We start from the raw sequence: 17,257 nt of genomic DNA, 5'->3' as shown, positions 1-17,257 counted from the left end.
TTTTTAAATAATGCCTGAGAAAGCTACAGTTAGTATAGTCTATCAAAGCTGTACAGAATGAGCAGGAAAATGATACAAGTATGAACTAGAACTTTTTTTCTGTTGTTTAGCGGAGTTTCTGTTCTGGGCGTCTATGGTGGGGACACATCTGAGTCGCTGGTCTGAGGATCTTATTCTGTACAGCTCTAAGGAGTTTGGTTTTGTTACTCTGGCTGATGCCTATAGGTACTGATAACATATCAGAGGTTTTCTCCATAAGTGAACTACATACTGCATAAAGTAATCCGTATCATCTACTAAATAACTCATTATTGAAATTGATATTGCTTTCCATATAAAATGATTACAGTCTTATCTTAACAACATTATTGATTGTGCAAAGAAAAGTTCTGCTTGGAAAATAACAAGCATTTTAGATGGGTTTTATTCGAGACCATTTTAACTATTTCTATATACAAGTGTGTTGGAAAGGTACATCTAATTTTCTAATTTTATATGTACCAATGACATTTAATTTCTTTGGTACAATACAGCATTCTACCTTTTTAAGTTTAACAGCTGTATATTAGTTGAAAAACCAGAGAACTTTTCAGTGTAGACAGCAGTTTGCCTTGTTCACATATTATGCCAATTATAGTATTCTGCTTTGTTTTAGTACAGGCAGTAGTTTGACTTGTTCACCTGTTCTGCTTTGTTTTAGTACTGGCTATAGTTTGACTTGTTTACCAGTTCTGCTTTGTTTTAGTACAGGCAGTAGTTTGACTTGTTCATCTGTTCTGCTTTGTTTTAGTACTGGCTATAGTTTGACTTGTTCATCTGTTCTGCTTTGTTTTAGTACTGGCTACAGTTTGACTTGTTCACCTGTTCTGCTTTGTTTTAGTACAGGCAGTAGTTTGACTTGTTCACCTGTTCTGCTTTGTTTTAGTACTGGCTATAGTTTGACTTGTTAACCTGTTCTGCTTTGTTTTAGTACTGGCTATAGTTTGACTTGTTCATCTGTTCTGCTTTGTTTTAGCACTGGCTATAGTTTGACTTGTTCATCTGTTCTGCTTTGTTTTAGTACTGACTATAGTTTGACTTGTTCACCTGTTCTGCTTTGTTTTAGTACTGGCTATAGTTTGACTTGTTCATCTGTTCTGCTTTGTTTTAGCACTGGCTATAGTTTGACTTGTTCATCTGTTCTGCTATGTTTTAGTACAGGCAGTTGTTTGACTTGTTCACCTGTTCTGCTTTGTTTTAGTACTGGCTATAGTTTGACTTGTTCATCTGTTCTGCTTTGTTTTAGTACATGCTATAGTTTGCCTTGCTTATGTGCTCTGCTTTGTTTTAGTACAGACAGTAGTTGGACCTGTTCTGCTTTGTTTTAGTACTTGCTATAGTTTGACTTGTTTACCAGGTCTGCTTTGTTTTAGTACAGGCTATAGTTTGACTTGTTTACCAGTTCTGCTTTGTTTTAGTACAGGCAGTAGTTTGACTTGTTAACCTGTTCTGCTTTGTTTTAGTACTGGCTATAGTTTGACTTGTTCATCTGTTCTGCTTTGTTTTAGTACAGGCAGCAGTTTAATGCCCCAGAAGAAGAATGCTGACAGCCTGGAGCTGATCAGAGGAAAAGCTGGCAGGATGTTTGGTCATGTTAGTATGTCATACAATCTAGAGACTGAGTAGAGTTTGATATGGAATATCAGTCAAGAAGCTGACCTGTCATACAATCATATAGACTGAGTAGAGTTTGATATTAAATGTCAGTCAAGAAACTGACCTGTTATACAATCATATAGACTGAGTAGAGGTCAGTCAACTGACCCTGTCAAAATGGGTAAACCCGAGAAGGATTACAGTAAAATGTTTTTGATACAGAATTTTCCCTTTCTATTTAGATACAGGGTTGCTATTAAAAGATACTGTAAAAGTGGAAACATTGATGAAATTGACAAATGACTTAAAATTGTCAATGTTTCCAGTAGTTAACTGTCAAATTCTTGTAAAAAGGACATGTACTGTTAAATACTAAAAGATTGTCGAAGTTTTCACTCACCGTATTTCTAATACATATATCCAAATTGTCATACTTTCAACCCTTCATTATAACCACATTTACAGTAATTTATAAACTTGTTATCATTATTTGAACACTTGTTTGGTATTTTTCTACTATTTTGCAGTGTTCTGGATTCCTCATGATACTGAACATATAATCATTATTTGAACACTTGTTTGGTATTTTTCTATTTTGCAGTGTTCTGGATTCCTCATGATACTGAAGGGAATACCCAGCACATACAACAAGGATCTTCAGGTTTCTATATAATTGTGTTTGACTCTTCCATAAATTATATGGAGATTTTACACAGTTCACAGTTTGCATTGAAATGAATACATAGTTTTAATTTAATTTATACATTTTTAAAAGATTTAGATCTTGCTAATGCCTATAATCACCTTGTTCTTTATAATGACAGGAAGATAAAGAGGCTATGTTTGATGTGTATGACACTTTACTAGGTGTGGTTAAAGTAGCAACAGGTGTTCTTTCTACTTTGAAGGTATGTTACCCTAAAATATATACACACATCATAAACTTGTGTATATTTACAGTCAATATTACATATATCTTAAGTGTTTTCATTGATGGAAATATGAATATAACTTCTCTATTTATATTTAGATAGATGCAGACAAAATGAGACAAGCTCTGAGTCCAGAGATGCTGGCAACAGATATAGCTTATTATCTAGTCAGAAAAGGGGTAAAGTAGGCTCTGTTTTAACAAGTTTTTGTGGGCAGATAGTCTTTGGTCTGTCCATGTGTCTGTCAGCAAAAACTTTAAAACTTTAACCTTGCCCATAACTTTTGATTGGTTGGAGCTAGGGCTTTCATACCACTTAAGTATATTCCTTGTGACAAGACTTTTTTTGGATACCAACATATTTGACCTTGACCTTGCAGTTTGACCCACTTTTAACGCTAAACGCTGAACTTTTAATGCTAAAATTGAATATTCCATATTGGTTGTTATAGATATCTTTCTGGACATTATAAAATCACCAAAATTACTTCTCGCTAAAAATACCTACCAATTATTGGGGATAAATTGCTAAATTTGCATCTCGCTAAAAATTCAACTATCGTGGTATTTCACATGTATATTCATTTTGACAAGTCTTCCCTTGGGTACCAACATTTATAATCTATTGACCTTGACCTTAGAGTTTGAGCTACTTTCAAACTTTAACCTTAGTCATAACTTTTGAATGATTGAAGCTAGGGTCTTCATACTTCACATTTGTATTCCTTGTGACAAGACCTTCCCTTGAGTCTCAACATTTTTGATCTTTTGACCTTCACCTTTAGCTATTTGAAAAAAGTTTAACATTGGCCATAACTTTTGAAGGGTTAGTGCTAAGGCTTTCATTTTTCATTGTGACAAGACTTTTCCTTTTGCACCAACATTTGTAAACTTTTGACCTTGACCTTGGAGTTTGACCTACTTTTGAAAGACTTTGATATTAAATTCTGAATGGCTGGTTCATATTTCACTTGTATATTCCATGTGGCAAGACCTTAGGTACCGGCATTTCAATATGTTGACTTTTACCTTGAGTTTGACTTGCATTTAGAAAACTTGAACCTTGGCCATGAGCTGTCATATGGGTGCATCAGTTATTCACAAATACACCTTGTTGATCCTAGTCATATTTTCAGAGTAGAAGATGGTACCTATTTTGATTATTAGGATTCATTTTAATGGACACAAGCCAGTAACTGGCAGTCTATCTCACCATATGACTACTGATCTCATCACTTGTCCAGAGTATATATAATCTCCTCTTGACCCAATGTGTCACTTATTTCCCCTATAAATTGTCCCAAAGGTAAAGGGTGCATATGACCTTGAAGAAGGTTCTAACTCAGTGGTCAGTGTCACATCTACAATCCATTCTATATACATGTACTTTGTAATGAGTAATCTTACTGTCACATGTATATTCCTTTTGACAAGGTCTTCCCTTGGGTACCAACATTTAGGGAAGGCCTGCTCTAAATAACATTTGGTGTTGTTAGTAAGGTTACTACACAGGTTATTTATGAGAAATAAAGCTTTGACTTAGAGCAGCCCAGTCCTGAGAAGGTAAATGACCAAAAAAAAAAAAACTAATTAGGAAATTTATGATCTCCAGCTTAGACCTAAGAATTTCTTAGAAATGTAGATGGAGAAAGAACAGTAGGATTTACCTTAACTTTTAACCTTTTGGCCTCAATACCAACAAGAGTCTTTAACAAGTTAGAATCATTACGTTAAGTTTCATTGCAATAGCTCTGAGAAACTACAATTATCATCTAGAAACTATTTTATGCAGTATATGAGTTTCTGACAGTGATCTTTGATCTGAAAATTTAGGGCCTTCATTAATATATGGGGAGTTGAAATATAAAATTCCATTGCAGAAGCTTAAAGAGAAATTTATCATTATGCAATGCAAACATTTCTTACTTTGACCTTTGACTTTCTGATCTCAAAATCAACAGTGATCTTCTTTAGGCCAAAGGGAGTAATAATATGAAATTTTGTTGGAAAAGTACAGAAAAAAGAGGACAAAGTTATAATCAAGAAACCATGTTATGCAATATATGTATATAAATTTCTGACCTTTGAACCTAAAAATCTAGTAACCCCTACTGGATCTTCATTAAGTAATAGGAGGTGATTCAAAATTTCATTGCAAAGGTTTAGAATTTTTAGGTATCGCCCAGAAACAACAGTGTGACACATGGATGTTACGCCAAGGAATGTAATAAATCTGCACTGGGTATGAAAATACTTAATGGATGAAAAAAGTCTTTACAATCTCCTACATTAGTGTCTTAGACAGGTCGGGTACACTACCTTTTATGGAAGGCACTTTTCAACACGTGACTATGTTTTGTCAAACCCATTCTCCAATCGATTGAATGAGTCGCAAAGCATGACAGTCCACTACGTGTTTACGATTCAATAGCGACATGTGGTTTTCGTCGGTTTACTGCAAAATATTTACTTGGTCACCGGAAAAAAAATCGTAAATCTTCTTTTTTACTTTATAATGCTAAAATTGAAAGATTATATTCCGAAGACACTGTTCCATGCTCACATTTAATATTTGAGTTGTTTTAGATTAATAGTTGCTTCAAATACCGTACAAACGCTCTGATGTTTGAGTGTACATAAACATTTTTTTATGATATCGAGCAGATTTATGCTGACGTCAGAAAATCTAGTGGTCTCGACCTGTTAGAATACACTACTAGATAGCTTTGTAAACAATGAGAAAAGAAGCATTCAGTAGAAAACTATTGAGCACAGATTTCTTCGTACAATAAGCACTTAGTCTGTATTTCAATATAAAGCTGCCAATTGAAAAGATAATGTCAGGTAAAAATGTTTACCCTGCCGTTCATAAATTCCTCTATCAAATACACAGTTGGAAATCATTACATATCTAAAATCACATTCTGAAGAGGCTAGTGGTTGTTGTTTCTAGAAAAGACCCGATAGGCCTGCAGGCGCGGATCCAGGAATTTTTTCCAGGGGGGTCCACCCCAGTCAAAAAAAATTCCAACCCAAAAATTTCTTGACAAGCATAAAAAAATACAAAACAAAGCAAAACAAAAAACCAAAAAAAAACCAAAAAAAAAAAAAAAAAAAAAAAAAAAAAAAAAAACCAACGTAAAATCCATTTCCAAACCATGAAAAACACATATTTCACGGGGTAACTGTTTCCCTTAAGATAATTTATGTACATGCGATCATATAGTATACGTCAATAGGAAACAAAGCTAAAGAACGTCACCCTGTTGACCTTTTTTTTTTTGTTGTCTTGGCTTGTCAATGAACTTTTCAATTGTTCAATTACCCCCCCCCCCCCTAAAAAAAATAAAATAAAACTAAAACTGATTTTTCTTTCTACTGAGCTGTTCACTGAATATATTTTTATTCTTTAGATTAACATGAATTTGATGATAATTCCCGTTTTTGTTAAGTCTTGTAGATTGTCCCTTCACCGGTATATAAAAATACTAGTATTGCCTGTGGCGATGTTATGCACACATTTACTATATATGTTAAAAATAGTACAATATTGATTGCATATTAAAGCCTTCTTTGTACAGTTTAGAAATGGAATTAGATAATGTGATTTTTGCGATAGGTATTCGGAAAAATCGAGACCTTCCTTTCTTAAGTGCTACACGTTTAGTATAATTTGACCATTTCGAATTGAACATGCATCAGACTGACGCATGTTCAATTCGAAATGGTCAAATTATACTAAACGTGTAGCACTTAAGGAGGGATTCTTCTCTGATTTCTGACTAGACGAAATAATCCAAGTATATTTGGTTGTATGTCTTTTATACGTAGCTGTAATGTACTTAAAGATCATATTTTTCTTTACTCGTCATAATCGTACAATTTTAGATAGAAATGGTAAACTGAGTTTGAAATCCAGCAGGGACTATATTATTGTTACAACTACGGTGTATGAAAAGATCTCCTTTTCTGCCTATCAAAATCACTTACAGAACAATACATTGAGTTAAATTTTTTAAACAATCAAACACTGAAAGAAATTTTGAAATTACGTAAAATTAATAAATATGCCCTAAAGTTTTAAACTATAGCAAATAATAATGATTTTCTAAACAAGCTACATTTTTGTTAGCTTTTGAAAGCTTCAGATCTAAAAACAGATTTGAGCAAAAAATCAGTAAAAAGTGTTTTTTATCTCTTACTAAATGGTCAAAGCTTTTTGTTTTCGTATCATTTTGTATATTTCTATGACTACTTTACCATAAATATAAGAAGTATATAAAATAACTAATATATCCTGAAAAATTAAGAAAAACAGAGGAAATTCGAATTAGCCAATTTCTCTTTTAGTTAAATTATGTCAATTAAATTGGTAGAATCATCTGATAGACCCGATATGGTAACATCTTTTTGTGTAAAAAGAAAACATTGTAACTTTTAAAATAGAAGTAGGCATCACATGATTAGCAACAGTAATTTTTTAATCTAAATGTCAAGGAAAAAGATTGATTGATTGTATGTTGTTTTACGTCCCATTTAAGAATTTTTCACTCATACAGAGACGTCACCATGTACCGGTGAAGGGCTTCAAATTTTGACCTTTACTCGGCATTCAGGGTCATTGAGCAGTGAGGGATCTTAATCGTGCCAACGCCTGCCGTTACACGGGGCCTCGGTTTTTAAGGTCTCATCCGAAGGACCCGCAACTTTCACTTCATTCAAGTGCCGAGCGCATGGCAAAGGAACAGTTGCTACCCATTTTTTTATCGACTTGGGTCTGTCCGGCCGAGATTCGAACTCACGACCTTCCGATCACGGAGCGAGCGCTCTACCGACTGAGCTACCGTGAACGGTTCAAGGAAAAAGATAATGACCTTGACCTGACTTTGCTTCTAAAATAAAACGGTCAAATTCAATCTAACTGATACCATCACTTAGTGATAATGTCTTCTTGAGTCTATGGAAATTTCATTAATTTTTAAATACAAGTAATATGAGAAGAATCCCTCCTTAAGAAAGGAAGGTCTCGATTTTTCCGAAGACTTATCGCAAAAATCACATTATTTAATTTCATTTCTAAACTGTAAAAAGAAGGCTTTAATATGCAATCGATATTGTACTATTTTTTACATATATAGTAAACGTGTGCATAATATCGCCACAGGCAATACTAGTATTTTTATATACCGGTGAAGGGACAATCTGCAAGACTTAACAAAAAACGGGAATTATCATCAGATTCGTACTCGGTGAATACTATATCCAGCTTGAAAATTGAAAACTATACTTTGATTTTACACAACAGCTTTCGCTCTTGTATATTAAATTAAGACTCTCCATACCTAAATCACCCCACAGGGAAAAAAAACATGACACCTGATTTTTTTGTATCGTTATTCAATAATTTCAACCCTTTCTCATTTATTTTTCATTAATTCATTATACGAAAGTCATACAAAAAATACATAGACAATCATGACAATATCGATCTTCATGATATGATTTTTTCAAGATTTATGATCAAAACATTTTTAAGTGCAAAACCATTTATTTTGTCGTAGTGTGAAGTTGCTACCAAACTTTAAATTCAACATATTTTGTCACCACGGAGCACACAACGTCAAAACAACGTGAAAGTTACAATTACTCTCCCTCACTAAGTTAAGTCTTTTGACCAGATTTTTAATGAAAATATGTTTCCTCATAGACTGTACATCGTCAGATTAAAACTCTCAACCACTCAAACACTGTTTTTACGATATATAAATGCATGAATCACTTCTGATATATTTCCTGATTTCTGCAGCATTTTCAGAATTTGTTTAGAGGTTTCCCGAGTGCAAAGCAAAATTATATTGCTACTCACTGCTCTGTGACGTCCTTTAATTAATTTTACGTCACCTTTCTACAAAGAGGCCTACCTGTCTCTCTCTAACGAAGCGATGTATTACATTACAATTTGGTACTTAAAATTATAAAACAAAAGTATATTTAAACATTTAAATTCTTTTTCGTTTAAGCGCCATTGTCAAAGATGTAACTAGACATAATTAAGTATATTGTAATTTTGACCGTGCTCCGTTACTCTATTTTGACAGTTTTAAATTTTAAGTAATTTGGATATTTATCATGATATAGTTGATTTTTAGGTCACCTGAGTCACTCAGGTGACCTATTGCTATCCGTTCTCGTCCGTCGGCGTGCGTCGTGCGTCGTGTGTTAACATTTGAACATTTTTAGCTTCTTCTCTGAAACCGCTAAACCAATTTCAACCAAATTTGGCATATAGCATCTATGGGTGAAGGGGAACAAAAATTATGAATTTCATGGTCCCTGCCCCCCTGGGGCCTGAGGGGTGGGGCTAAAACCACCAAAAATAATGCAATCTTTAAAAATCTTCTTTTTTACTCCAGGACATCAAGCAGTCAAACTGTTGGCATCATTGTAACAAGCATTGAGCCCTCTACCAAAATTGTGAAATTCATGGCCCCAGGGTCAGGGGTTCTGGCCCCAGGGTGGGGCTATATAGATCATATAGTGAAAGTGCATTATTCCTTTGAAAATCTTCTTCTCTGCTCCTGGGTATTAAATAAAGTAACTAAGTACATAGTTATGAAGAGCAAGAGTGCCTCTTCCAAAATTGTGAAATTCATGGCCCCAGGGTCAGGGGTTCTGGTGTTAGGGCGGGGCTCTATTGATTATATAGTGAAAATGCATTAATTCTTTGAAAATCTTCTTCTGTGCTCCTGGGTATTAAATAAAGTAACTAAGTACATAGTTATGAAGAGCAAGAATGCCTCTTCCAAAATTGTGAAATTCATGGCCCCAGGGTCAGGGGTTCTGGTCTTAGGGCAGGGCTCTATTGATTATATAGTGAAAATGCATTAATTCTTTGAAAATCTTCTTCTCTGCTCCTGGGTATTAAATAAAGTAACTAAGTACATAGTTATGATGAGCAAGAATGCCTCTTCCAAAATTGTGAAATTCATGGCCCAAGGGTCAGGGGTTCTGGCCCCAGGGTGGGGCTATATAGATCATATAGTGAAAGTACATTATTTCTTTGAAAATCTTCTTCTCTGCTCCTGGGTATTAAATAAAGTAACTAAGTACATAGTTATGAAGAGCAAGAGTGCCTCTTCCAAAATTGTGAAATTCATGGCCCCAGGGTCAAGGGTTCTGGTGTTAGGGTGGGGCTCTATTGACTATATAGTGAAAATGCATTAATTCTTTGAAAATCTTCTTCTGTGCTCCTGGGTATTAAATAAAGTAACTAAGTACATAGTTATGAAGAGCAAGAATGCCTCTTCCAAAATTGTGAAATTCATGGCCCCAGGGTCAGGGGTTCTGGTCTTAGGGCAGGGCTCTATTGATTATATAGTGAAAATGCATTAATTCTTTGAAAATCTTCTTCTCTGCTCCTGGGTATTAAATAAAGTAACTAAGTACATAGTTATGATGAGCAAGAATGCCTCTTCCAAAATTGTGAAATTCATGGCCCAAGGGTCAGGGGTTCTGGCCCCAGGGTGGGGCTATATAGATCATATAGTGAAAGTACATTATTTCTTTGAAAATCTTCTTCTCTGCTCCTGGGTATTAAATAAAGTAACTAAGTACATAGTTATGAAGAGCAAGAGTGCCTCTTCCAAAATTGTGAAATTCATGGCCCCAGGGTCAAGGGTTCTGGTGTTAGGGTGGGGCTCTATTGACTATATAGTGAAAATGCATTAATTCTTTGAAAATCTTCTTCTGTGCTCCTGGGTATTAAATAAAGTAACTAAGTACATAGTTATGAAGAGCAAGAATGCCTCTTCCAAAATTGTGAAATTCATGGCCCCAGGGTCAGGGGTTCTGGTCTTAGGGCAGGGCTCTATTGATTATGTAGTGAAAATGCATTAATTCTTTGAAAATCTTCTTCTGTGCTCCTGGGTATTAAATAAAGTAACTAAGTACATAGTTATGAAGAGCAAGAATGCCTCTTCCAAAATTGTGAAATTCATGGCCCCAGGGTCAGGGGTTCTGGTCTTAGGGCAAGGCTCTATTGATTATGTAGTGAAAATGCATTAATTCTTTGAAAATCTTCTTCTCTGCTCCTGGGTATTAAATAAAGTAACTAAGTACATAGTTATGAAGAGCAAGAATGCCTCTTCCAAAATTGTGAAATTCATGGCCCCAGGGTCAGGGGTTCTGGCCCCAGGGTGGGACTATATAGATCATATAGTGAAAGTACATTATTTCTTTGAAAATCTTCTTCTCTGCTCTTGGGTATTAAATAAAGTAACTAAGTACATAGTTATGAAGAGCAAGAGTGCCTCTTCCAAAATTGTGAAATTCATGGCCCCAGGGTCAGGGGTTCTGGTGTTAGGGCGGGGCTCTATTGATTATGTAGTGAAAATGCATTAATTCTTTGAAAATCTTCTTCTCTGCTCCTGGGTATTATTTAAACAAACAAAGTGCATGGTTATGATGCATAAGGATGCCTTTTCAAAAATTGTGAATTTCATGGCCCCAGGGTCAGGGGTTCTGGTGTTAGGGCGGGGCTCTATTGATTAAAGAGTGAAAATGCATTGATTCTTTGAAAATCTTCTTCTCTGCTACTGGAGATTATTTAAACAAACTAAGTGCATGGTTTTGATGCATAAGGATGCCTTTTGAAAAATTGTGAATTTTATGGCCCCAGCGTCAGTGGTTCTGGTGTTAGGGCGGGGCTCTATTGATTAAAGAGTGAAAATGCATTGATTCTTTGAAAATGTTCTTCTCTGCTACTGGAGATTATTTAAACAAACTAAGTGCATGGTTTTGATGCATAAGGATGCCTTTTCAAAAATTGTGAATTTCATGGCCCCAGCGTCAGTGGTTCTGGTGTTAGGGCGCAGCTCTGTTGATTTTATAGTGAAAATGCATTGATTCTTTGAAAATCTTCTTCTCTGCTACTGGAGATTATTTAAACAAACTAAGTGCATGGTTTTGATGCATAAGGATGCCTTTTCAAAAATTGTGAATTTCATGGCCCCAGCGTCAGTGGTTCTGGTGTTAAGGCGCAGCTCTATTGATTTTATAGTGAAAATGCATTGATTCTTTGAAAATCTTCTTCTCTGCTACTGGAGATTATTTAAACAAACTAAGTGCATGGTATGATGCATAAGGATGCCTTTTCAAAAATTGTGAATTTCATGGCCCCAGGGTCAGTGGTTCTGGTGTTAGGACGGGGCTCTATTGATTATACAGTGAAAATGCAATGATTCTTTGAAAATCTTCTTCTCTGCTACTGGAGATTATTTAAACAAACCAAGTACATGATTATGATAGGCAAGGATGCCTCTTCCAAAATTTTCAAATATATGGCCTCAGTTTTTGGGGTTCTTGAGGAAGGGGGGGGGGGCTCTATTGATTATATAGTGAAAAAGCATTAATTCTATTAATTAATCATTAATTAATCCTGTCTGCTCCTTAGCATTGAGCTGATAAATAAATTGCTTAGCTATGATGAAAATGGGAACTTGGAACAGAATTTTTAAATCTTGTGGTCCTAGGGTCAGGGGTTCTGGCATAATAAGGGGGGTGGGGGGGTGGGGTGGGAGGGGCTTTTGATAATATAGTGGAAAAGTGTTAATTCTTTGAAGTCCATAGTTATGATGATGAGGGTAACTCTTCCAAATTTGTAAATTTCTTGACCCTTGGTCTTGGGTTCTGGTGTTAGGGTAAGGCTTTGTTGAATCTGTAGTGAAAATGCATTGTACCTGTGAAATTCTTATCTACTTCTGGGCATATTGGAAGAAAACTGAGTAAAAGTTTAAATAATATAAGTAAGCGTGTATCTACCAGATTTTTGAACATCTGGACCATTTGTCTAAGCATTCTAGTCCTGGGCAGGGCTCTATTAATTTGTATTCTACTGAGAGAAGTTATTCCCCTTTTCCATTCACCTTTGATAATTAATCAGTGTAAATAATGTATTTGAAAGGTTAATAGAATAAGATAATTATGCAAGAATGTTAATCATATATTTCAAAAAGTATTTTCTTAGTTTTAATAATCAGGTAGACCTGTAAGTAATAGATAAATAAAAATGAGACAAAAATAACTTATCTTATTTAAAAGTTCTTCAAAGACCATAAGAGAGGTCAATGCGAGAGGTCTTAATATGGGTTTAAAAATAGTACAGAAGCACTAATAGTTTGTTAATAGTCTGCATGGTGATAGTGTTAAGTGGGGGACAGATTAGAACTTAATTTATGAGTTGATACTGAATACTAGACTAATTATTTTGTTGATCCTGATCTTCCTACTTCTCTTGTTTTAGGGCAACAAAGCTTCATCTATCAGTGTATTTAACTTCTAAATTGTTGTATTATACTCAGGTGACCGTTAAGGCCCTTGGGCCTCTTGTTAAAAAACAAATTACTTGGATTTATAGTTAAACTATGTCTACCAAATTTGGTGATAATATGAGATTAAATAAAAATGATATGACAAAAGTCCACGAACATTTTGAATGACCCTCGTACAACAATTTTTGATGTCCTAGGACTGCCAAAACATATGAAATGAAATCGGAAATGACAATGGCATATGGTCTAATTAAACTAGTATAGATCTGAAAGAACCACGCACGCTAACTCGATTCCCGTCTACAATTTACACTCATTTATTTCAATACATATGGCAGTTAGGCCATTAAAACTTGATTGAATGCAAAAATGAGTTCGTTATTAATTGATTAATAATTTTAAAACCAGTGTCAAAAATTTAATTGCTCTTATTTACGACTCTTTTCAAAAGGGGGCTGAAAATTTTATCCATTGAAATCGGGCTTTAAACATCGCTAGATTTTCAAAAACGCATGGTAATGGAAAAATGACCCTTAAAACTTTCCGTATGTTTACTTATGTAAAATCCAACATAAAAGATTGATAAAAAAAAAAACTCATTTTATTCATAATCTCCTTTGAAATTGATAATAAAATGACCATTTTTGCAGTTTTTTGTCTGTAAACATATCCCCCCGGTGAGACAACAAAAGCTTTGGTATGAATTTCTGAAATAACTATTCATAAAACCCATAAAAAGGAATTTTTGTTGAACGGGGGGGGGGATGTTTTAAAAATATTTTTCGTTTTCCGTTGATTTCTATAGTGAAAAACGCAATTTTTACCAAAACTAAAGAGTTATCTCTCTTAGTTTTCCCAAATCAGTTATGTTTTTTAGCTCACCTGAGCCGAAGGCTCAAGTGAGCTTTTCTGATCACATTTTGTCCGTCGTCCGTCCGTCGGTCTGTCTGTCTGTCCGTCTGTAAACTTTTCACATTTTCGACTTCTTCTCAAGAACCACTGGGCCGATTTCTACCAAACTTGCCACAAAGTATCCTTGGGTGAAGGGGGTTCAAGTTTCTTCAAATGAAGGGCCACGCCCTCTTTCAAGGGGAGATAATGAAGAATTAGTGAAAAAATTAATAGCATCATTTAAAAATCTTCTTCTCAAGAACCACAAAGCCAGGGAAGATGAAACTCATATGGAAGCATCCTCAGGTAGTGTAGATTCAAGTTTGTTCAAATCATGACCCCCGGGGGTAGGGCGGGGCCACAGTGGAGGATCAAAGTTTTACATAGAAATATATAGGAAAAACCTTTAAAAATCTTCTTCTCAATAACAGCAAAGCCATGATGAGTCATATTTATATGGAAGCATCCTCAGGTAGTGTAGATTCAAGTTTGTTCAAATCATGACCCCCGGGGGTAGGGCGGGGCCACAGTGGAGGATCAAAGTTTTACATAGAAATATATAGGAAAAACCTTTAAAAATCTTCTTCTCAATAACAACAAAGCCCTAATTGGTCATATTTATATGAAAGCATCCTCAGGTAGTGTAGATTGAAATTTGTCCAAATCATGACTCCTGGGGGTAGGGCGGGGCCACAATGGAGGATCAAAGTTTTACATAGAAATATATAGGAAAAACCTTTAAAAATCTTCTTCTCAATAACAGCAAAGCCCTAATTGGTCATATTTATATGAAAGCATCCTCAGGTAGTGTAGATTGAAATTTGTCCAAATCATGGCCTCTGGGGGTAGGGCGGGGCCACAATGGAGGATCAAAGTTTTACATAGAAATATATAGGAAAAATCTTTAAAAATCTTCTTCTCAATAACAGCAAAGCCCTAATTGGTCATATTTATATGAAAGCATCCTCAGGTAGTGTAGATTCAAGTTTGTTCAAATCATGACCCCCTGGGGGTAGGGCGGGGCCACAATGGAGGATCAAAGTTTTACATAGAAATATATAGGAAAAATCTTTAAATATCTTCTTCTCAGGAACAGCAAAGCCCTGATTGATCATATTTATGTGGAAGTATCCTCAGGTAGTGTAGATTCAAGTTTGTTCAAATCATGACCCCCGGGGGTAGGGTGGGGCCATAATGGAGGATAAAAGTCTGAAATAGAAATATATAGGAAGATATGTTCTGATGAAGAACTGCAAAGCCATGATTAGTCATTTTGATATGGAAGCATCCTCAGGTAGTGTAGATTCAAGTTTGTTAAAATGATGACCCCAGGGGATAGGGATGGGCCATAATGGGGGATCGAAAATTTTACATAGGAACATATAGGAAAATATCTTCTTCTCAAGAACTGAAAATCATGTTTAGTCATTTTGATATGGAAGCATCCTCAGGTAGTGTAAATTCAATTTTGTTCAAATGATGACCCCCGAGGGTAGGATGGGGCCCAATAAGGGGATCGAAAGTTTTACATAGGAACATATAGAAAAAAATTTCTTCTCAAGAACAGAAAAGCTATGTTTAGTCATATTGATATGGAAGCATCCTCAGGTAGTGTAGATTCAAGTTTGTTCAAATGATGACCCCTGGGATAGGGAGGAGCCACAATGGGGGATCAAATTTTTACAGAGGAATATATGGGAATTTTTTTTTAAAATCTACTCAAGTACAACAAAGCCATTTGTTAAAACAAATTATATATTGACATGGAAGCACCATCAGGTAGTTTAAAATTCAAGCCCCCCCCCCCCCCCCCGGAATCTTTTCAATACTGAACTGATTTGTGCTTTTGCCTTGCCAATGTGCTCAGGTGAGCGAAGTGGCCCATGGGCCTCTTGTTTAAATTAAGAATGGAGCAAGGAAATTTTCCTTTCTTCTCATTGTCATCTACAAACCTACTTTGCAAAAGCCATTGTGATTCAACACACAAGAATATGTATTCTGAAGCTAATATCAAAAAGGTGTCTGACTTCCTCATTGACAACCAGCAGTCTCTTGAAATTTCCATGGGTCTAATTGTGCCCCTTTATTAGCAGACCTGTTTTTGTATACTCATGAAGCAGAATTAATTTTTAAAAAATTTAAATGAAAAGAGGACGTCTCTTGCTGAGGCCTTCGGTTCGACATTAAGATATATCGATATCGTTTTATCAAAGAACAATACTGATTTCATTCATATGTTGATTCGATATATCCAAATTGAACTCTGTATAAGAGAAATACATTGATGGCATACTATCAACTAAATTTTATGAGTAACTTGATAGCTCTAACTTTTCTATCGTCAACTTCCCTTATTTATTTATATACCATTATTAATTGCATATCGGCTTTGTGTCTCCCTGGTGATTCGATACACAACAGCATGTTCTATGTACGAACAAATAAGTTGATGATATAAGGTATCAATGATATGTACAGTCAGCATTTTGCAAATTCTATGGTCGATGCAATGACCTTGTTAACAACAAAAATTTGTCGTTAGATTGGTTGACTGACGTCTTTCATACAAATTGATGGGCCATTTTTTCATACTGAATTGACTGCGTATTTCTCCATTAACACGATCATAAAAAAGGCCACGTGGCAGGTATGACTTCTCAACAGGGAAAGCTTTCCTCCATGGCATCAGATCCCACCTCCTCTGATAATTTAAAAGTTTGCTTTGCTCATAATTTGTATTTTTTTATTTAACTCTTCAACATGATTAATGTTCGTTGTCTTCACCTTTCGTGGAAAAGTTGAAATCATTTCGCTTGTATACAGTTTAGTTGTTCGTTAACTATTATCGTCTATAGTCAGTAAAAACACCCAAATATGAAACAGATGTTGTGGACTCTGTGGTGTCTTTTATTTCGAGTTCACTGGGATATATCGAGTGAACATATGAATGAAAGTAATCATTGTTAATTGATAAAATGTTGTCGATATATCTGAAGGGAGTGAAAACCCACAGCAGGATTTTTCTTGTTCTCCTGTAGAGGTATTTGAATAAAACCTGCTTCACAGGATGATAGAAACATACAGGTGTGCTTATAAAGAAGCACAATTTCGTCCCATCGAAATTCCAACTGACTGTTGGAAGACTTGTCTTCCAAAGGAACTCCGGCAAATTTTTAACATCAACCTTAAGAGTACTTCTTCGTTGAAGAAGACTGGTTTTTTTAAATTACAAATTTTAAAATTGTATAATGACCAGTCACGAGAAAATTCCCAAGTTCCATTTTTCTTGAAGAAGCCGTTCTGATATCAAAACACCTAATTTTTAATTTATCATAAGGAATGGCTATATAAAGTGTTGTAAAATCGTACGTTTTGGTGTTTTTACTTTGAAAAAAAGTGATTTTAAATGTTTTACAAATGTAAAAGTTCTTAAGAGATTTTAAAATCCGTAATTTATATGATTTACACAATT

The 17,257-nt window shown here is 35.1% G+C and overlaps 1 protein-coding gene across 1 annotated transcript in view; it reads left to right on the top strand.

Annotated features, from left to right (window-relative positions):
- Positions 1 to 17,257, top strand: part of LOC133171618 (argininosuccinate lyase-like) — a 29,527-nt gene that overhangs the window by 10,391 nt on the left and 1,879 nt on the right. The window contains exons 10-14 of the mRNA XM_061306405.1: positions 111 to 225; positions 1,548 to 1,632; positions 2,237 to 2,296; positions 2,460 to 2,543; positions 2,666 to 2,746. Coding sequence (XP_061162389.1) covers positions 111 to 225; positions 1,548 to 1,632; positions 2,237 to 2,296; positions 2,460 to 2,543; positions 2,666 to 2,746 — 425 coding nt within the window. The remainder of the gene's footprint in view (positions 1 to 110; positions 226 to 1,547; positions 1,633 to 2,236; positions 2,297 to 2,459; positions 2,544 to 2,665; positions 2,747 to 17,257) is intronic.

Source organism: Saccostrea echinata, unplaced genomic scaffold, assembly GCF_033153115.1.
Source record: "Saccostrea echinata isolate AGI-Se365-2 ecotype Australia unplaced genomic scaffold, CSIRO_AGI_Sech_v1 ptg000054l, whole genome shotgun sequence".
Lineage (NCBI taxonomy): Eukaryota > Metazoa > Mollusca > Bivalvia > Ostreida > Ostreidae > Saccostrea > Saccostrea echinata.
Note: the sequence above shows the minus strand (reverse complement) of the source record. Positions and strands in the feature narration are given on the sequence as shown.